We start from the raw sequence: 19631 nt of genomic DNA on the forward strand, positions 1-19631 counted from the left end.
TCAGTTCTTGTATAATATATTTGTCCAATGAATACCCGTTTATCATCTGCATTTCTTCTTGGTGTAGCAATTTTAATTGCCAGTAGTGTATATCGACAGTGTCGCGTGTAATACTTTATGTACATTAATAAGAGAAACCTGGGAGCCTAATTGACTGTATAGTGTACTTTATTGAAAACGGTGCTTGTTTACAAGTGGAGAGAGAGAGAGAGAGAGAGAGAGAGAGAGAGAGAGAGAGAGAGAGAGAGAGAGACATGATATTCTGTACACTAGCAGCGAGATGATACACTGAACAAGTGCATTAGACTCCACCAAGAATCCCATAAATCCAGTTGCGCAAGGGTACAACATAGGTATAGACCCCAGGATAGCCGGGTAGCCCACATCCGCTGTTCCAGGAGACGATTCCCACCTGCTCCGAACCGGACACTAGGGCACTGCCCTCGTCGCCCGCACAAAAGTCCTTGCCGCCTTCACTCACTCCGGCGCAGATCATGTTGATGGTGAGGTTCCCGTAGGTGGCATTGCATGCGGCGGTGTCTATGATTTCGACGCTGACTGCCTGGAGCTCAGAGGAGAGACTGCCGCCAGACGAGGAAGCGCCCCAGCCAGCGACCGTGGCGGGGCTCCCTACTGCCGTCTCGTTCCAGGTGACGGGTATGGCTTGCACGTCGGGGCCGAAGACGAAGGGCTCGGAGACGCGCAGCCCGCCGATGTCGTTGTCGAAGCCGTCGAAGCTAGCGTGCCAGAATTTGACCACGACCGTGTACAACGAGCCGCCGCTGCCCCGGCTCGAACTGCCGGCCCGGACCTGCATGCTGTAGATATCGCCCTCCACGACGCAGCGGGCAGAGGTCAGTGCATAGATGCTGCTCACGATGGACGCCCCGCAGTCGCTGCTGCCACCTCTGCCACACAAAAGAACGGCTGCACTCGTTTCCATAAAACAAGGCAATTTAGCTATCACACGACGTTATTAAAAATCACATCAATGAACATAAATCAGGAATAACATTCGTAAAGAAACATCTAGCTTACAAATAAAGTTTATTGCACTTTCATTCGTATTCAGAAAGTCTTCAACTCTTCCCATCTAGGTGCTTAGTGAACATGCGTGTCCTGCATGATAGATTGTCTGTTTTCCATTTACACTGTCTGAGCAAAAGTATCCAGTGACACCTATGTGATGCAGAATGGATCACTATGCGCTAATGTGACAAAAGTCACGGGACACCTCCTAATATCGTGTGGGACCTCCTTTTTCCCAGCCTAGTGCAGCACCGCGACGTGGAATGGATTCAACAAGTCGATGGAAGCCCCCTGCAGAAATATTGAGCCATCCTGCCTCTAGAGCCATTCACAATTATTCTGAAAGTGTTTCTGGTGCAGGATTTTGTATACAAACTGATAGCTTGATTAAGTCCCACAAATGTTCCATAGGATTCATGTTGGGGGATCTGTGGCCAAACTGTTCACTCCGATAGACCAGAATCTTTCTCAAGCCACTCGCGAACAGTTGCGGCCCAGTGATATGGCATATCGTTGTTTGGGAAAATTAAGTCCATGAATGTCTGCAAATGGCCTCCAAGTAGTCGAACATAACCATTTCCAGTCAGTGATCGGTTCAGTTGGATCAGAGGATCCAGTCCATTCTATGTAAACACAGCCAACACCATTATGGAGCCCCTATCAGCTTGCGCAGTGCCTTGTTGACAACTTGGACTCGTGGTTTCGTGGGGTCTGCACGACACTCTAATCATATCATCAGTCCTTACCAGCTGAAATCGGGACTCAGTTTTCCAGTCGTCTAGGGTCCAACCGGTACGATCACGAGCGCAGGAGAGGAGCTGCAGGCCATGTTGTGCCGTTAGCAAAGGCACTCGCGTCGGTCGTCTGCTGCCACAGCCCATTAACGCCACACTTCGCCGCTCTGTCCTTACGGATACGTTCGTCGTACGTCCTACACTGATTTCTGCGATTGTTTCACGCTGTGTTGCTTGGTTGTTAGCACTGACAACTTTACGCAAACGCAGGTAGTTGGTGGTTAATTGAAGGCCGTCGGCCACTGAGTTGTCTGTGGTGAGAGACAATGTCTGAGACTTGGTATTATCAGAACGCTCCTGACACTGTGCGTCACAGAATTTTGAATTCCTTAACGATTTCCGAAATGGAATGCTCATGCGTCCAGCTCCAACTACCATGCCACGTCCACAGTCTGTTAATTCCTGTCGTCTGGTCACAATCGCCTCAGAAACCTTTTCAAATAAATCACCTGAGTGCGAATGTCATCTACGCCTTTGCACTGCTCTTTCATACCTTGTATACGCGGTGCTATCGATATATAAGCATGTGCATGTCGTTATCCCACGACTTGTCGCCTCAGTATATGTCACTAAAGGACATAGTATAAAAGGAGGCGTGGAGTATTGTCTTGTCAGTAGAGAAACAGTAACTGCAGAGAGGCTTGCTCAGGAGAGCTCAGTCACTTCGAATGTGGACTAGTTGTGAGATGTCACCTGAATAATTGATTCGTCAGGGACACTTCAACCCTTCTAAAGCTGCCCAAGTCGACTTTTGTTGATGTGATTGTGAAGTGGAAACGCGAAGGAACAACCACATCTCCAGGAATACCTCATACAAGGAAGAGCATTGTACCTGAAGCAGAGTGTATCAAGGAATACATGAGTTTCTTGAACGGTGTTTCAGTCTAGTGAGTGATTTTAGAAGCACATGAAAAAATACACATGACTGTTTCTCTTGATGTGACACAACAGTTTGTCTTTTTGTGCAGAGTTAGTAAGTATTACGAGTACTTTATATTTAAGTGCTGTATTGTCCATTAAAACTATTTCGAGAGTATTGTTAATTCCCCAGTTACAGAGTTTTATGGCGAGTAAACACGCAATAGTTGCAAATGAAATGTGTTTACCTAATGTTTTGTCAATTTTCCCTGTCTTCAAAAGCGAAATTTCTGTTACCAATAGCTTCTGTTTCAGAACGTATGTAGCTTGTAACTGGTTTTTTGATTGTTAGTGTGTGGTAGAGTCATAATGTAACGCATAGACTATTATATAGGGTGAACATTAATAAAAACGAAAAACTGCAGGGACAGGTTCCTGACTGGAAATGGACGGAAAGAGATCCTACGAATACGAGTATGTGTCCGGGAATTCACTGTTGCCAAGATAGATGGCGCTGACGAATGACAATTCTTCTGACCACGCACCTTCTGCTTCTTGTGTGTTGCAGGCTGCAGCGTACTGTAAGGAGCAGAATGGTCCGGTATGCACGTCTGTAACAAGCCGAGATGGTATTTGCGTACGCCCTAGCATATGGAAACGGTCGAGAGGCAGAAAACCGGTCCTCAAAATCTGATGTACGCGTAGTCCGCCGCCTCCCTGCACGTTCGTCTGTCTGAAAGGACCCATGATCACACAAACGCCCAAAATAGGATTGACATATTGTGTGATGTGGCTGGTGTCTGTTAGGATACTTGTTTTGGTATAGCTGTGCTGCCTCTCGACCGTTTCCATCTGCTTGGCCGTACACAAAGCCCATCTTGGCCTGTTCCCGACATGAACATGACGGACCATTATGCTGCTTACAGTATACTGCATCAATCACACAGCCTGCAACATTTCTTCCTCCATTTCCAGTCAAGAATCCGTACCTGCACTTTGTCGGTTTTGTACTAGCGTTCATCCTGTATAAAGTAGAGACAAGATCTTTTCTACAGAAACACTTTTAAATTTGAATAGAATATTTGTCCCTAGGCGCATGACCATGTTGTACCTAGAAACAGTTTTTGACATTTGGAAAAAAGCTTTTTCTTTTGGAGTAATTTTTGTAATTTCAGAAAAAGACTGTAGTATACAAAATGATTGCTACGATTAGTATCATTTTAAAACGGGACAAGAAAATATTTTAAATTTATATTACTTGGTTGGTTGGAGGAGAAAGTCTGAAAACTTTTTCACTCCACAAGACTCTCCCCTGTTGAAGGGCAGGGACCATCGAACCGAGATAGGTGGCGCAGTGGTTAGCACTCTGGACTCGCATTCGGGAGGACGACGGTTCAAACCCACGTCCGGCCATCTTGATTTAGGTTTTCCGTGATTTCCCTAAATCGCACCAGGCAAATGCTGGAATGGTTCCTTTGAAAGGGCACGACCGGTTTCCTTTTCCGTGCTTGCCGCAATCCGAGCTCGTGCGCCATCTCCAATGACCTCGATGTCGAATATTCTTAGTATTAGTTGTAAACAGTCTTGGTTGCAATTTTACTTTTTTTATTTACCAACTACGCGTTTCGCCTTATTTAGGCATTTTTAGGCTGATCTTAATTTGGTATTTCTTGGGCCGATCCTTTAGACGGTATAGCTAAGGGCGTCGTCGAGTACATCAGGCCAACATCGCCTTCGTACACTGCCTAAAGGATCGTCCTAAGAAATACCAAATTAAGATCAGCCTGAAGATGCCTAAATAAGGTGAAACGCGTAGTTGATAAATAAAAAAAACTAAAATTGCAACCAAAACTGTTTTCAACTAATACTATTAAAAACTGGTTTGCTGATTCGTGCCACAGATGGATTGGAAGAATTTAGAATATTCTTCTTTTTTCCTAGGGCAGGAACCATCGAACATTGCGGAGGGTGGTTGTAAAAAATCGTAGGAATCAGTAAAGGGAATCACTTGTGAGATCGAAAGTGCTACCAGCAGTCCATTTAGCCCAAAGACTGTGCGTAGGTAGCTCAAAGAAATTGGAGCATAGTGTACAGCCGGCCGGAGTGGCATTGCTGTTCTAGGCGCTACAGTCTGGAACCGAGCGACCGCTACGGTCGCAGGTTCGAATCCTGCGTCGGGCATGGATGTGTGTGATGTCCTTAGGTTAGTTAGGTTTAATTAGTTCTAAGTTCTAGGCGACTGATGACCTCAGAAGTTAAGTCGCATAGTGCTCAGAGCCATTTGAACCATTTTGAACCATAGTGGACAAACAGTTACTGACAAGCGATACCACTGCTAAGCGACGCTTGCCGTGGTGTAAAGAACGACTCCATAGCACAGTGGATGACTGTAAACGAGTGATTTATAGTGGTGATGAACGCTATATCGACAGAAGGTTTTGGGTGTGGTGAATACCTGGAAAATGTTATCTGCCGTCACGTGTAGTGTCAACAGGAAAGCTAGTGTTACGGTATCGGAATATTTTTCGTGCTTAATGTATGGTCCCGTTATTGTGCTTAAGAAAACGCTACAAGTGGAAGAATATGAACACATTTTGCAGGATTGTATACTGCGGGAGCTTGTATGCTTCTGTGATACAGGTAATGTTACCATTGATGCAACTACATCGTAGTGGCCAGACAAACATGTGGTTTCTGAAGAGAGACCTGTCGAGCATTTTCACGGGCACTGGCTGTTAAACAGCACCCCATTCGGTTCTCCAGGTGGGAACTACACAGGAGGATGTTGTCGTCACGAGAAACAAAAACTGGTGTGAACTGCTGAAAGCAAAGGTAAACTACAGGCTTTATAGTTCCAGGGGACATGCAGTTGTACGCTATGGCTTAATGACGATGGGATCCTCCTGGATATAATGTTCCAGAAGTTAAATAGTACCCAATTCTATTCCCCTGGCGGGAACTGTTCAGGAAGATATTGTCATCAGGAAAACAAAATTGGGATTCTATGGGCTGAAGCTTGGAAAGTTAGAGCCCTTAACTGGGTGGATAGGTTAGAGAATTAAATAAGGTAAATGGATAGGACAAAATCAGATGTAGTGGAAATTGGTGAAGTGCGATGGCAAGAAGAACGAACTTCTGGTCATGTCAGTACAGGGTTATCACTACAAAATCGAATAGAGGTAGGTCTAATAATGAATGAGAAAGTAGGAATACGGATAAGCTATTTGAACACATTATAACAACAAAGACAGACACAAATACAACACCCACCACATTAGTTCAAGTTTATAAACCTATTAGCTCCACATATGGTAGAGAGATTGAACAAATGTATGATGAAATAAACAAAACTATTCAGATAGTAAGGGAGATGAAAATTTAATTGTTATTGGCGACTGGAATTCGGTAGTAGGAAAAGGACAAGAAGGAAAAATGGTAGGAAAACATGAACTAGAGAAAAAGAATGAATGGGGAAGCCACCTGGTAGAATTTTTCACAAAGTACAATTTAATCATTGCTAATATTTAGTCTCATAATCATTAAAGAAGGTTGTGTACAGGAAGAGGCCTGGAGACATCAGAAGGTTTCAAACAGATTATACAGTGTAATACAAAAATCACTTTGCAGCATTGGAAAGATATGGAAATTTATTGAGGTAACTTACAGAATCAGCAGATATGTCATTTTGTGGCAAACAACCTCAGGTTTCACATAAAAGTATCCAGTAACGTTTTGGTTCGATCTGACTACCATTTCTGATGTGCAAACATCCCACCAGTAATCTGTTCCTCCCACACTTATTAGAGCAAATTGGGTGTAAGTTGTGCAATGGCTGCATCAATTTTTCAGGTCCCCTAAATTGTTTGGTATGGAAGGAAACGGAAACCCCAGAGAAAGAAGTCCAGTGGGATCAAGTCTGAGGAGCGAGGTGGTCATGCGATTGGCCCTTCACGGCCAATCCACCGACCTAGCAAGCGATTATCAAGGAAACTTAGAACTTCCATGAGGAGGAAATGAGGTGGTGCACCGTATTTCTGGTAGTAAACCATCTCATCTCGGTCATCTTCATCGTTGTGTGGAGTTAAAAGTTTTCAAGCATATCCTGATACACAAACCAGTGACAGTTTTTTCTTGAAGAAGAAGGGGCCGTGCACTTACAGTTTGCTAAGGGCATAAAACAGATAACGTTTCAGCGTTGCATACGGATTTTCGCTGTCCCATATTCTGCAGTTGTGGGTGCTCATCATGCCACTGATAGGAAATAGAGACCCATCGCTGAAGATTATTGTTTTCAGGAATGTCTCGTCGTCCTCTATCCAGAGTTCCCCACGAGCAACCTTATCTGCACCACTAATGTGCTGTGCCATTAGGAATCTGTATGGTTTCAAGCGTAAACGTATAGAATGTACTCAGTCTTTTGTGGAATGCCAGTCTCGTGAGGCGTGTGTCGCATTGTTTTTTTGTGGATTGATGGCAAAGCTCTCCTTAAACTGTTCGACATGATCATCGACTTACGGTCGATCTGGTGATTTATCATGTCGAAGTGAACAACCCATTTCAACAAATTTCTTGTGCGAAGAGTAAATTGTAGGCCTGTTTGGAGGTTCTTTAGCGTATTCGGTGCAAAAATTACGCCGAATCGTTTCATAAAACCAAACCACACAGTGAGCACACTCCACACCAGTGACAGAAGCTATTTTAACTGTGCTTCTGGTGGCGCAATGGGATACTGATGCAGTATGTGAATCAAACTAGAGGTTGTTTGCTGCAGAATGACACATCTATCGATTCTGTAAGCTGTCTCAATAAATTTCTACGTCGTTCTAAAGTTCTGAATTCCTTTTTGACTCGCCCTGTATAATTATAAAACAGAGATTTCGAAATCGGAGGCAAATGAGTACTCTAAGTACAATGTATCGGTGAAACAGCAGAAAATTAGGAACGAAAGAATATTGGACCTGTATAAGTTGAAATAACCAGAATTTGTTGAGTGTTGCAAAGGAAGTATTAGACAATGTTTTACTGAAATAGGAATAAGGAAAACAATAGAAGACGAATGGGTACTCTTGAGAGGTGTAATAGTGAAGGCATCATATGATCAAATAGGTGAAAAGACAAGACCCTTGGATGACATACGAGATATTTGGTTTATATGATGGAAGGAGAATAAAAATACAGCTGATGAAGCAGGAAAAAGTGAATAAAGAGGTCTAAAACGAGACTGACAGAAAATGCAAAATGGCAAAGCAGAAACTGTATAAGCATGCATGACTTGGGGAAAGTAGATGCTTTCTATAGGATAATTAAAGAGATCCTTGGAGAAAAAAGAAACAACTGTATGAATATCAAGATATCTAGCAAGTCAGTAATAACAAGGAGACGGCACGACCGTGGGGTCGGGCATCTGTCCGCAATTTTGTGTGGTGGAAGAGGACCCCTAACACCTCACGTGGTTAAAATATTAGGACGCACTACTCGGAAAATCCCGAGAAAAATCGATCCAAAATTTCCTAGGTGCCTTATGAGTGTAAAATGTTAGACCACTGCCGAGCCGCCGTCTGGCCTACATGGTTAGCGCTCAGACCCTTACGCCAAAGGTCTCGGGCTCGATTCCTCCTCTGGCACTTTTTTTTCTTCTGTTGCTTGCAAAATTGCAGCGCATTGTTACAGGAGAATCGTGAAATTAATTCCCGGGAAGATTGTACAAAAAATCATTCTATATTTCACCATCAATTATCGTCACCAATATTCAGAGGCATGACTCGATATGCCTGGTTTGCCACAAAATTGTCAGAAACTCGAAACGTTTTCGTAAATGTTAATGGGCCATGTTTTTGTACAGATTTATTGCAAACGCCCTGTGATTGTGAAAAATCCGCTTTTATATGTCGCGCAAGATGTCGCAAAAATTATTGCTTTGTTTGTTTTTACGATAATTACCACTGCGGTTCTTGTTTATAATTATTATATGTATTAAAATTGAATGTTTTCCAACGACTTTGTAATTCTGATTAAAAAGGAATGTTTCTCCTCGTATACTTTACAATGAAAAATGGAAAACCCACCGCCATGAATTGTGTTGTTGGACAAAAAGAAAATAATTTTTATTCAATAATGAGACTAATTTGTTAAAGACAATGTAGGTTTGGGAAACTTTCTGAATAATTGGTGGAATAACCAAAGAAAATGAAACAGAAGAAAAAAAAGTGCCTGAGGAGGAATCGAACACGAGACCTTTGGCGTAAGAATCCGAGCCCTAAACACTTTTTTTTTTCTTTTTATCTCATTTTGTTCTAGATTGTTCGTTGAATTTGTTCGTGGCGGACGTCCGATGACGCCTGTTCAGGTTGATCGTTGATTCGTTCACTCAGATTTTTTGTTACAGAGGGTAGCTAAACCCTCTGACCGAACACGCTGAGCTACCGTGCCGGCTGTCCCCGACTCCACGGTCGTGCCGTCTCCTTGTAAGATGGAAAAGCAAAACGGTGAAGAATATGTAGAAGGGTTATAAAAAGGAAATGAACCTGACGTCAAAATTACGGAAGTTTTTTAACGCTTTTCATACCCCACTCTTAAAAGTAGAGGGGGGGGGGGCTTTTGAATGATGACCCATTGGAAGCTAAACTCCCAGTTGGAAATATTAGGGAGGATATTAACGGTACCATCATTTGCATTGCAACGAAGGGAAAAATCCTGCAAACATTTGTTGGAGCCAGGCGATGAGAAATATTTTTAATGTAATTCATGTCAAATGTGTAGTTGTTTATGTGTATACAGAGAGTTTCGATGGCTAGCTGGTAATGAGAAGTGTACCGATGCCACTGCCTATTGCAGGTGCACAAGACATGTGGAACTTTATAGATAGAGAAGAGGAAGTAAATGAAAGTGAGGTGGGAGATACAATGATGCGAGAAGAATGTGATAGAGCTCAGAAAGACCTAAACTGAAACAAGGCCCCTGGAATAGACGACATTCCCTCACAATGATTTGAGTCATGATAAAACTATCTCATCTCGTATCAGACAGGCGGAATACCCTCATACTCCAAGAAGACTGTAACAATTCCATTTCAAAAGAATGCAAGTGGCGACATCTGTGAATATCACCGAATCATCATTTTAACAAACGGCACTTCCAAAATACTGACAGGAGCTATTTACAGATGAATGGAAAAATTTACAGAAGTCGATATCGAGGAAAGTCAGTTTGGGTTCCGAAGCAAAACTAGGGTCATACTAACCCTACGAGTTATTTTAGAAGATAAGCTGGAGAAGGTAAACCTACATTTATTGAAACCTACGTTTATTGTGTTTGTAGAGTTAGGGAAAAATTTAGACAATGTTGACTTGAACACACCGTTCCAAAATCTGAAAGCAGCAGGGAGCACAATTTTATCCATAACTTATAAGGAACCACATGTAGTTATAAGTGTCGAAAAATATGAAAAGGAAGCGGTAGTTGAGAAGGGAGTATAGCCTTTCGCCAGTGCTGTGTTCAAGCTGTACGTATAACAAGCAGTAAAAGAAACGAAGAGGAAATTTGGAAAGTGTGTTAAAGTACAAGGACTTTTGATAACGAATTTCATAAGTGAATAATGTACTGTTAGGCTGTGGTTATTATTTCCAGCTGTTTAAAGAAATGCCTGCAAGATGTATGTATGTGAACACCCGTAATTCTAATTACTTTCTTTTTGTCTGAGTGCGGAATATCTCGCGAGACATCAGTTAATGAAAATATACAAAAATATTAACTTAGTTATTTCTATATCCCCAAAATTGGCAGTTATTATTATGATAAAAATTGCCGGACCTGATGTATTAGAAGTTCTACTGTATCTACTATGTATTTGTTCCAGATTTCTATTTTCTGAATATGTACAAGTAAGAACTTAGAACTCTCTAGGAACATTCTTGGCAGTACTGGATGAGCTGTGTTTTTTCAAACTTCAAAGATAAGCCGTTTGTGTAGAACCAATCAGTAACGTTCACGAAATCATCATTTACTATTTTCTGTGTTCATGATTCTTTGTTAAGCGTCACAACACTATTTGTGTTATCTGTAAACAGGACTAATCATGCCTGCTGATTTAAATAAAAGGACGGATCATTAACGTAAAGCAAGAACAGTAGTTGGAAAATGATAGAACTACGTGGACCACGCAGTAAGCGAGGGTGGTTTGAAAAGTTCTCGGAACGGAATAGGAAAAAAGTACATACATCACCTAGACTATTTTTATTTTTCAATGTAGTCTCCTTGTAGATTAATGCACTTGGTCTAATGGATGTTCCAGTGTCTTGATCCCATCTTGAAAATGAGTTTCCTCCAGGCCTGCAAAATAGTTACCAATTGCAGCTATCAATTCTTCATTTGAAGTGAATCTTCGTCCGCCACAAAAAATTTTCAATTTTGGGAAGAGATGGAAGTCTGACGGAGCCATATCAGGTGAATAAGGCGGGCGTGGCAACAATTCATACTTTAGTTCGTGTAATTTTGACATAGCGCGGACACATGTGTGCGGGCGCACAAGAGTCGCGGCACCCATCTTGCAGATAATTTTTACGTTTCTAATTCTTCTGTTAAAATGTGATATACCCTTTCAGATGACATCTGACAAGCGTGAGCAATTTCCACGCACTTTCAACCGGCGATCCTCCATGACCATTTTGTGCACTTCTGCAATGATTTCAGGAGTAGTGACACAAATTGGCCGACCATTGTGCGTTGTGCGGATGATCATCTAAGCTCTCCCGACCAAATTTAAATTCATTTGTCCACTTGGCAACAGTTGAATATGAAGGAGCAGAGACCCCCAGTGTATTCTGGAAATCGGCATGAAGTTCTTGAACACTACTCGAATCTCGATTTTTTTTCATCTTCGCAAATTACTACGCGGGAACAATAACAGAACCACATCACCTTCACAGCTCTCTTCCAAGAGCACTGACATGGCGCGTGTATACAGGAAACAGTCCAACGAATTAGACTTGGCCACTGTTTCTATGTTTCGATACAGTGTATCGATACGTGGAACTGTTTCAGTGTTTCGGAACGGCTGTGGTTCACTGTTTCGAAACAGTGGTGTTTCATTCCGTCGCTGTCTCGGACAACCGGACCAGATTCGATCTCGAGCCAGGCACAGAAACTGTATCATTGTTTCAAAATGAGGCTGTTTCAGTCCACCTGTGCTTGGAACGGACAAATTGTATCGAAACAGTGATGTTTAATTCCGCTCTGTGTCGGACGAGATTCGGGCTTGGCACAGGTACTGAAACACAACATACCACTTCGTGAAACACTTTCAAGAGTGTCGAAATATTTTCGACATGCAATATCATGAAGCTTAAGATATCCGAAAATAAAGCTTCGTTTCTATTTGACTGTCCTATTCCGAAACGGCGTAACATCTGCTTTATAAACACTAACCAAACAATAAAACAACGTATACTATTCACATTCAAAATAATAAATATGTGAAAATCATTCAGTTAAATTACACTTTTTTCATAACATACGTTTCTATGGTCATCCACAGTAATCATATTAAGAAACGCAAGTAAGCCTACAACATTTTGAATAAAAAAGGGCATAGAGTGACAGTTATTAGACATATACATAAATTTGATGTAGGTATAATTGCATGCAATCTGTTTGACATATCACTGATAGTGTAATGGTCCGGGAAGGGCTGGGAAGCATGGTGAATTTATAGTAACGGTTCGAAACACCTTGAAAGACAATTTTTTTGTTATATTTTGTTATTTATTCGAATTATTTGGCATTATTTGTGAGTCTATAGTCACTGCCTATTATCGACAATGATTCCCTTTGTGTGCATGGAAATTAGCAAGATGGGTATTTACCCATACTAACGGAATGTGGGAATCATAGCATATCCGTTGTTTCTGCAGTTTGCTCCCACCTCCAGTTCCGTTCGTGGTGGTTCTTCTGTGTTCAGCTATGGCTGTCCTCAGCCAATTGAAAAGTATGAAAGTCACACGACACGAAAGCAGCGCATTTGCTGAAGGAAATACGAAACTTCCAAGACGCCTAAGTGGTAGTTTCATACTTTCTACGATATGATTAGCGCTATCGCACCTCATTTATGTTTATGTGGACATACTTATACAGTAGACATTCAAGATGATAAAATGTGTAGATTTATTAGATTACAAAACACAAACTGTTTCACTGTTTCGAAACAGCGTATCGAAACATTACATCGTACTGTTTCATTTGTTTCGAAACAATTACGTGTTTCAGTTTGCCCATCTCTACAACGAATATCACTTGAGCAACTCGTTGCGCTAGCGCTGACCTCTCGTGGTGATTCCAAGAACTTTTCAAACCACCCTCCTAATTTTTCCCCTTTCAGACGATGTGGCATCCCGCTTCGTGTTACTCGAACAGCCTAGGGCAACTTTCTGTTTTCTATTTCTTAAGTGAGAGTGTGTGAAACTATCTATTCCATAAAAACTTAACTTCTCTGTAGAATACTGTAACTGACATAATCAAATACCTTCGATAAGCCATAGATGATCGTAATTGGTGATATTGTATTCTTTAAAGATTTTATTGTGTGCTTCGTGAAGGAATAAATAGTTCACGCACTAGAGTGGCTGTTTTGAAATCCAAAATGTGGTTAATTAAGTATCCCATTACTACAAAGGCGTGTGACAAGCCCGAAGTGCATTACCTTCTTCAAAATGTTAGAGAATCATGTGATGAATAAGACTGCGAAGTAGTTATTGACATTTGGAGATTTACGCATCTTATAGAGAAGCCAGAGCATCGCATACAGCTACACTTCTTTAGTAAGCGGGACAACACAGGAATTGGAGTTGGTGACTGAAGCCGTGCGTTGTAATACAAAGAGTCGTGGTTTTGCCTCTTTCCACGTAATAGAAGGCGTATAGAGCAGCTATGGCGCAATGAAAAGCTTAACACTCAGTTCTGGGGGTTCTCTGATGTTTCGGAGGTGTTTCTCGTACCATGATTCGGGGCCAACTCATTCAGGTTACCGTGAACATGGACCATTATTATGGAGCAGCATTATCGGTGTCTACGTGTTGCCCTCTTATCCATATCTTCATGATGAGTGTGCTGTGGACACTCCGAGATAACAGTAACTGTGTTCACATGACGGCATCCATATGTCCATGGTTTGACGAACACTCAGGTACTCTGTAGCACCTCGAATGATCTTAATACATTAGGAAATGTGCGATACTCTTAAGAACAGCAGGTGAGACTTGGTAAAGCAGATCTCTGCAATTTGGTAGCTCTACGTCCTACTGGATCGTCCATGAATGGCTTATGCTGGATGTGGGGTACCTGAAGAAACTTGTACATCTGTTCCTCTCCGATTGGGGCCCATATCGAGGCTAGAAGCTGTGCTACACGGTACTACCGACATGTTACCTGTGGGTGACTAATTCGGTCTGTATGTGTAATTGGGAATATCTGCTTATATTTTGAACTGCACCGTCATTCAGTACTTCCTGGAGCGAAAATACTTGAGGAATGGCTGTAGCAAAAGCGATTTCCTTGTTAAAAAGCTGGAACCTTACAAATCAGAACAATGTAGAACAATTTCTTTACGCGAGTTTTATGATATAGATTGTGCTGCAGTGTGATAGTTTAAGGTAAACGGTTTCACATAAATGAATGCCTGCTGTTACATCTCCTACAAAAATTAGAGACAAAACGTAAAATTGACAAAACGAAAAAAAAAATGTCTGTTATGTTCAAACCGTGAATGGGCCTCTGGCCTCACTGCGACTAATTGCAGACTTCCGCTCGTCACGCCAATAGGAGGGAGAAGGTGGCGAACCCATCGTCCGGGTTGCCTTTAACCCCCCGGTAAAAATCCCAGATACTCAATTCCTTAGCAGGCTGAGTGGAGCTGGGGCCATCCTGTAGGGACCGGAAGTACATGAGATCCTCTCTCCTACCTGGGATTGAATCCGGGACCTCCAGAGCTGGAGTCTAGTGCTCTACCCACGAGAACACCACGGTTGCTTCTTGACAGATATAGCTAAAAACAAACAGATGACGTGACAGTGAATTATTTGATCCAAAAAGATCGTTCAGTTTTAATGTACCGCAAATAAAGAAAACAGATTCCTGATCTTAACAGACTTTTCACTTGTCTTTGCTGTCACGTTCATAGCCTACTGAGCCCACTTTAAGCAAGTCCATTAAGTTTTTGCGTATCTATATGCATGATAACGGAAGTCCTTGGAGTCAGTAATCAATTTAATGTCTCTGTTGTGAACTTCGTTACCTCTTTAAAGAGTGCACAGATCATTTTACGAGATAACTACAAAAACAGATTCGAGAGAGCTTTTGTCAGAAATTATCAACTCCAGATATTGCTGGCATGTGAGCGGTCGTACAAAGTTTCATTTCAAGCGTGAGCAGCAAACATTCTTGGCTAAACCTCAGACCTCTCCGTGGGGTATAAGTCGTCGGATTTTCGCGGCAGTCAGTTTGAGTGAATTTTTTTTAGGCTGTAAACCGTATGATATTGCAGAACCATGAACCAACGTTTCAGCTACTATTGAAAGTGATTTTTGTCAGGGTGGCCTGATATCTAATGGAAGATACAATGCCTGACAAAAAATATGTAGCTCCCAGAAGGGGAGGAGGAAGAAAAAAAGAAACTTTTCGGGTTGAGAGACAATGTGATGTCATTGCAGTGGTTACAAAATCAAGTCAAATTTATAAAGAACTTGGCATGGCAGTATGAGCCCACTTATCAGTATGACGTTGCAGCCGTCAGGCCTGAATGCTTGCTCTGAATCGGTTCGGAAAGTTGTCATGAAGCCGTTGTACCATCTCCTGAGGCGAACTGGCCCACACCTGTTGTAACTGGTCTTGTATATCCAGGGTAATGGTACTGTGAAGGGTTGATGTCCCAGCTGGTCTCAAACACGTTCTATTGGAGACATCCCAATAGTTCCCACTGGCCTCGGGAGTAACTCAGTACCATGCAGGCTGTTGATAGAGACATGTGCCACGTGTGGACGAGAATTGTCCTGTTGAAAAAATGGCACCACGATAGTTTCGCATGAGACGCAATACATGAGGGTACGGGATATTTGTGACGTACCTGTGTGACGTTCCCTAAATCATTAATAGTCATGACCTGAAGTCATATACGATAGTCGCCCGTACATGACGCCAAGAGGAAATATTGGAAGAACGGGACCTCACTTCAGGCCTCCGCTGCACTATCCGACGGTGATCATCTGGAGTAGTAGTGTACAACGAATACAATGCAACGCCATTCATCAGCAACTATGCTTCTCCGTCACGGCGCTACTCGAAACGCAGCCGTTTGTGGTGTTTTATAAACGGCAATCTACACACGGTTGGCTGTGGATTGGGTGACTCCTTTCGTAAGCAGAGCCCCAGAGACGCTCACCTCCCACATTACTCGTTTCTCGCCTCATGTTATTATTGACAATCCAACAGATGTCCTTTAAATTTCTAGCCTTAATTCGAAGACATTCTTTACTCTCTAACTGTTTTCGCTGCACTTCGGGCTGGTGGGGGTGGATGCGGGGTGGGGCCTTTCTCGCCAATGGATGAGCCCTGGCTGATTCCTCGTGTGCTGCCGGCCGCTGTGGCCGAGCGGTTGTAGGTGCTACAGTCTGGAACCGCGCGACTGCTACTGTCGCAGGTTCGAATCCTGCGTCGGGCATGGATGTGTGTGATGTCCTTAGGTTAGTTAGGTTCAAATAGTTCTAAGTTCTAGGGGACTGATGACCTCAGCAGTTAAGTCCCATAGCGCTCAAAGCCATTTGAACCAAGCCCTCGTGTGCTCTTAGCTGCCGGCCGGGGTGGCCGAGCGGTTCTAGGCGCTACAGTCTGGAACCTTGCGACCGCTACGGTCGCAGGTTCGAATCCTGCGTCGGGCATGGATGTGTGTGATGTCCTTAGGTTAGTTAGGTTTAAATAGTTCTAAGTCCTAGGGGACTGATGACCTCAGCAGCTAAGTCCCATAGCGCTCAAAGCCATTTGAACCAAGCCCTCGTGTGCTCTTAGCTGCGTACCGACCCGATCGATCTACTAATCCGTAAGTTATTTTTCAGTTCTGGCATCATTGCTGCCTTCAATGCCTCGATTTTACCGTGCCAACGTACTTCCGTCGTAAGAAAATGTACTTCAAGAACATCACTGATTCTTTCTGAACTGCCCCTGGACTGAAGGACTGGTGATATTGCTGTTTCGTCCCTTACACCCCAGCCAATCACCCAACCATCCAACTCATATAATTGGTATATTACTACCGTCTCTCCCACCGAGGAAGCCTTGAACCCTGATTTAATTTATATCTCTGTGCCTCCTTATAAGCTTTTCCGGCATCATCTTCCTTCTTCAGGGGACGTCGTGCTGGAGATACAATTCACTTAACGGTTGGGCAAGGAGAAACTTGTCGAAAAACTACGACAACCATGTGTAATTTTCCAAATGACTGGTTGCTCAGATTAACAAGTCGCTTGATCCTTTCGGCAAAAGCAACAACGCCTATGGAACAAAACCAAAAAGAAAAAAAAGCGATGGCTGTTCCATTCTGGCCCAACATCTGGAACAATGGGTGGCATCCTAGGGAAACACGGCCTCAGGTGCATTTGGCTCGCATAACGATCAGAAATATTTTATTTTGTTATGTTTAGAACGATCCATGCTACCAATAAAGCCAGGTGTATATTGTATTCCGGAACAATGTGACATGTCGAACATGATACAGTCAATTATTAGACCAGAATTACAATGAACACTGTGATACCCGACTGAAACAGCCACCAATTACGTGGTGCAGACTTCAAGTTCCCGGAACGGTGTGGATAATGTGTGTATATATACTATTAGATCAAAAGTGTCCGGACATCTATTTGTAGACATTAATGTGGCGTGCGTTCACCCTTCACTTTTATGACGGCTTGAACTCCGTTGGAGACACTTTCAATGATGCTCTGAATGTCTGTGGAGGAATGGCAGCCCATTCTTCCCTAGGAGCCGAAACCGGAGGAGGTAGTGATGTTAGAGGTTGGCGTTTGGAGTAAAGTCTGCGTTCTAACACGCCGTTATTTTCAAGGCATAGTTGCAACCAGAGAGCGATGTGCTTTTTAGAACGTCTGAATTCAGTCCACGAATAGCCCATTCAGTATGGAGGAGGAAAAGGATGACTGCCTTTCTTTCCTTGATGTTTTCGTAAGGATGAAGGTTAATGGTGTGTTGGGACATGGCGTTTATAGATAGGCAACTAACAGTGGTTTGTATCTTGTAGCTGATAGTTGTCACCATTCGGCTCAGCGTGCAGGGGTACTTCATGTCTTGCTTCACATGACCTACGTTATCTCAGACCCCGAACGTTTGTCCGTTGAGGCAACTCATCTCGAAGTCACCTTCTGCGAGAACTGCTATAGCAGAAGACATTGTGCAACTGACCAACCGTGATTCGGATAGCATTTCCAACGCGATTGGTGATATACTACGGGAACATGGTTCGAAGTGCGTTGTTCGTCCATCATCTAGGATCAGGGCCCTTGGTCTGAGTAACAAGAGTGTTTACCATGTCTTTTGCAGTTCTGACACGTCATACTTGGGTCACCCAAACAGGATCGTGGAGCACCGGTGTATAGCGCACAAGCGTCACACACGCTTACTGCAGCCAAGTAAATCTGCTGTAGCAGAATATTCAAATGGTTCAAATGGCTCTGAGCGCTATGGGACTTAACATCTGAGGTCATCAGTGCCCCTATACTTAGAACTACTTAAACCTAACTAACCTAAGGACATCACACACATCCATGCCCAAGGCAGGATTCGAACCTGCTACCGTAGCAGCAGCGCGGTTCCGGGCTGAAGCGCCTAGAACCGCTCGGCCACAACGGCCGGCTGCAGAATATTGCTTTGGCTCTTGTCATCCTATGGACGGCTGCAGAATATTGCTTTGGCACTTGTCATCCTACGGAAGATAACGCAGAGATTCTGGCGTGAACTTCTAACTACTTGTATTGTGTTATAAAGTAAGCAGTCGAGATTAGATTGGTTAGTGACCTTCAGACGGGTGATTTTGCTTAAATTTTACTTGGTATTCCGTTCTGGTCAAACAACAAGAGGGACAGAGCTAACGCTACTACCTCATCAATTGGTAATTACTGTTCATGATCGGTAACTTGGCCGTCTTGAGTTGTGTGGGGCGCTAGTTGTTTTAAGGTGTGTGTGTGTGTTTGAGAGTGAGTGAGTGCGTGCGTCCGTGTACGCTCGTACGTGTGTGTTTGTTTTGTCTTCCTGCAAATATCGTATTTTGTTTCATGGTTAAATTTCTTTGCACAGCTCTTCCTCGTTGTATTTGTGCCTGAAAATGACGGGGCTTTCACCTACGGAAATACGGTCTGATGTCGAAAACGTCAGCAGGTTGCATTCCGATTCGTTGTTTGAACTTAGCAGAGCACTCACGTGATAAAGTAGAGCTGCCAGGGGAACTGCGAGATGTTGGCGGGAGCCCCGCCGACTATCCTTCCACTGAGCCGCGGCCTCGAAGGGATGGCGAGGTTCCTGACGGCCGCGTAAGCGCCGGCGGCGCTTAGCGCTAAAGCCAAGAGCACTAGCTGTCCTAGTCGAGACATCTCTGCAGGAAGTCTGCGGCTGCCGTGGAACGCCCTCTCTTTATATCTGCCGAACAAAGGCTGCTGCTGTTGTGATATTTACCACCTGGCAACACAAACAGCTTGTACAACTTCACAAGCGAGTTGCTTGGTCGCTCTTTGTTATCGATATCAGCATCGAAATTTGAACTTGCGATATTGTGCTGTGCTTCATAATCTGCCTGAGAGAACGAGTCAGTGGTCATCGAATACACGTTGTCTCTCTACATCTTCATTTAAATCTACAATCCGCAATCCATCTAAAGGTGAGTGGCGGAGCGTACGTCGTGTA

At 43.2% G+C, this 19631-nt stretch overlaps 1 protein-coding gene across 1 annotated transcript; it reads right to left on the minus strand.

Moving 5' to 3' along the window:
• Positions 1-229: 229 nt before the first annotated feature.
• On the minus strand, positions 230-19344 carry LOC126262819 (trypsin alpha-3-like). The gene is made up of 2 exons (XM_049959667.1): positions 19152-19344; positions 230-908 (listed from the first exon to the last, which is right to left on the minus strand). The coding sequence occupies exons 1-2, from the start codon at positions 19319-19321 to the stop codon at positions 302-304; spliced, it is 777 nt and encodes a 258-aa protein (XP_049815624.1). The 5' UTR covers positions 19322-19344; the 3' UTR covers positions 230-301.
• Positions 19345-19631: the final 287 nt, after the last annotated feature.

The sequence above is a fragment of the Schistocerca nitens genome, chromosome 6 (genome assembly GCF_023898315.1).
Source record: "Schistocerca nitens isolate TAMUIC-IGC-003100 chromosome 6, iqSchNite1.1, whole genome shotgun sequence".
In the NCBI taxonomy this organism is placed as follows: domain Eukaryota; kingdom Metazoa; phylum Arthropoda; class Insecta; order Orthoptera; family Acrididae; genus Schistocerca; species Schistocerca nitens.

Excerpts from the sequence above, each read along its gene's own strand:
- LOC126262819 (XM_049959667.1), bottom strand. The coding sequence starts at position 19,321 with ATGTCTCGACTAGGACAGCTAGTGCTCTTGGCTTTAGCGCTAAGCGCC. Across the intron at positions 909-19,151 it reads TGGCAGCTCTACTTTATCAC|AGGTGGCAGCAGCGACTGCG; the intron begins GTGAGTGCTCTG and ends TTTGTGTGGCAG.